Source organism: Arachis duranensis, chromosome 5 (genome assembly GCF_000817695.3).
Source record: "Arachis duranensis cultivar V14167 chromosome 5, aradu.V14167.gnm2.J7QH, whole genome shotgun sequence".
In the NCBI taxonomy this organism is placed as follows: Eukaryota; Viridiplantae; Streptophyta; class Magnoliopsida; order Fabales; family Fabaceae; genus Arachis; species Arachis duranensis.
In genome coordinates, this window is record NC_029776.3 from 103,095,564 (window position 1) to 103,098,628 (window position 3,065).

The 3,065-nt window shown below is 28.8% G+C and overlaps 1 protein-coding gene across 1 annotated transcript; it reads right to left on the minus strand.

Annotated features, from left to right (window-relative positions):
• Positions 1–1,745: 1,745 nt before the first annotated feature.
• Positions 1,746–2,659, minus strand: LOC107491019 (transcription factor HBP-1a). Its single transcript, XM_016111801.3, has one exon. It carries the CDS (start codon positions 2,601–2,603, stop codon positions 1,902–1,904), a length of 702 nt encoding a protein of 233 aa, XP_015967287.1. The 5' UTR covers positions 2,604–2,659; the 3' UTR covers positions 1,746–1,901.
• Between the last annotated feature and the right edge of the window lie 406 nt (positions 2,660–3,065).

The window sequence follows — 3,065 nt, forward strand, 5'->3', positions numbered from 1 at the left end:
TAGTTGTGATTAAAAATTATAATTAATATATATTAAAAAATTAATATATTTTTTAATAATTTTAACAGTATTAATATATATTAAAGAAAAATATAAATAGACAATAGTTTTTGTAAAACAATATGAACAATAGTCTTAATAAAATAAAAATATTAAATTACTCATCTAAATCTAATATTAGAATAACCATCCACATACCTATTAAATTAAACATCCATTATTTATATTGTTAAGAAAAATCATTATTTACCTAATATTTCTCGTATATTAATTATGATCCACTACGTACCCTCACTGGCACCTATCACCTCCACCACCAGCATTTGTCGTATATTGGCCCTCACTTAAATTACTCTGTTCAACAACAATGGACACACATCCTTTTGGGTCTATGTGACTATGTCGATATATGTATGTATTGTATGTATGTGTCTATGTATCTTTTCAGAATTATCATGATCCATTATTCTTTTGCTTTTGCACGTGCATATCTTATGTCCATAGTTACATAAAATACAATAGATTCTGATATAGGGACGAATACGCGGTTCGCGACACAACATATATAAAATATTTTATGTAAAATATATATTATAATGTTCTGGTAGAGAAATAAATTGATATACAATATGCGTGAATTGGTATATACTATTCAGTGAATTTTTATAACTATACTCATGCCTATCATCACTTCTTCTTACCCTCCTTGCATTGCATTGGTCCTGCAAAAGACAAAATAAAATAAAGCATCTCTCTCTCTATCTAAAGCTGAGATCAAGTGTTTTGTTTCCCATTAAGCTTTTTGTTATTACTATTTCTTTGCTGTTCATATATTGTCTTTTTTTCGCTATAGTAACTATACTATTTCCATTTTTATTACTGTTGCGAATTTGCGATGACATAGACGCCAATTTTCATTTGTTAATTTTTATGATGATAGTAGATAGATAGATAATAGGTACTAATTATATATACTGGTTGGTGATGAATGATGATGTTACTGACCGCATCATATATGTTAGGTACACTTCTTCATCATCTACATGATCATGATGATCAATTAATACGCGGCGAGATGTTAGCCCAATAATAAGTGTTTAAAAAAATTCCAAAAAACTAATTACCACATAAATCAATTCAAGTTAACTTTTTGTATTTTTAATTTAAAAATTTTAAAAATTAAAATAATAAAAATTTATTTTTTATTTCTTATAATAAATTTTCTATTTTTCAACTAGTTACAACTACCTTCCTAACTGATTTTTAGCGAAACCGTTTTATTTTTTTGGTTCTCTTTCTTCGCATTCATACTCTCTCAATGAAACTGTGTATCTTACAACTATTTGTTACAAAATAAATATCTCTCATATTATTTAGAATAATTATTCGAGTATTAGGAATAATAAATATCTTTCCAAAAGTTTCAATTGATGAAAAAATATAATACTAATAGTTATATCTTTAATACTTCATAAACTTCCATTATATATATTATATAAATATTCCATTGACTCCTCCTACTTTCTCGTATCTTACTCTAGTTTCCCTGCAATACTGAACTCTCTCAAAGAAATATTTGAAATTTCTTTATTAGATATTATAGATAATTTCATTTGAATATTCGAAATTTCGTAAAGATATCATTCTCTTAATATTGATTATTTATATATTTATTCGAACCTGTAATCAGTGATTGAAAAAAAGAGAAATACCGGTTACTAAGGAAAAAAAGAACATGTAGAGCTGTTATTTAATCTTATCTGAACTCACTCGCGTACAGCTCCATTGGATCAAACTAATAAAACATGGGTCAAAATAAAGTAAAAAACAAAAGATAAGAAGAAGATGGAAAATAGAGTAATATACGTATGATCAATTTTATATAATATATATAGCCTCAATTAGTGAACATGGTTCTTGGTTTCCTCATCTCTGAGAATTTTAGTAGTAGTAGTGTTCTTGCAAGGAACATCATCATTATCATTATTATGGTTGTTGTCGTCGTCGTCGTCATCGTCAAAATCGAAACCTCTGACAGCACAACCAAACGAGTTTCCACTTATCTCCGCTATCATTTGGCGGAGATCGGAAGCTTCTTCCTTGAGTCTTGCATTCTCCTGAAGAACTCTATCATGTGACTCAGACATGTTGTTGAGCTTGTCAATAAGGTTGTGATTCTCGCTTCTGAGCCTAACAACCTGAGACCAGAGTTCGTCAAGGTGTTTCTGCTTCCTCATCCTCGACCTCCGAGCCGACTCGCGGTTCGATATCATCCGCCTCTGCTTCCGCTCGTCAATCACGCTGAGCGGAAGCTCGTCGGCTTCGTCGGAGGTCGTTGAGTTGCTGCTGAGGCATGACGAATTATGAGGGACAATAAAGTCATTTCCTAATGCACAAGGGAAGTTATTGTTATTGTAACTGTAGATGGGTATGTTGGTTAAGAGCGTGTTTAGATTATCATGGAAGGTTGGGATTTCACTATGAATCAAGCAACTGAGGTTATTATTATTATTATTATTATCATTATTATAAGGTGGAACAAGAAATTGGTTTTCTGGTGCTAGATACTGGATACCTCTCATATCAATCTCACTAGGAATCATGGCTATAATTGGAATTTACAATAAAAGAAGGTGATACTATTTATGAGAGTTCCCTAAATATGATATGATATGAAAGGAGAACTGGGGAAGGTAGTGTAAGATATGGGGGAATTTATAGGAAGATTACGGGCTTGAATTATTGGCTAATTTCAACGAGAATACTTATTTGTATATATATTTAATAATTTAATAATAAAACGATACGTTTCGCTTAAGGAGAAAATTATATTTTATTTTATAATTATAAAATAATAAATATTTAATCAGTACGTATATTAAATAAATTATAGAATTATATTTTGTATAAATGAATAATTTAATTTTTATATAGACTTAATTCTAAGAATTTATTTTTGGACATGAAAAAATTATATATAACACATAAATGAGTCTAATATTTATTATATATAAGTTTAGTAAAATTAATATATTGGAATATTATATATATTTTGATAAAATTTC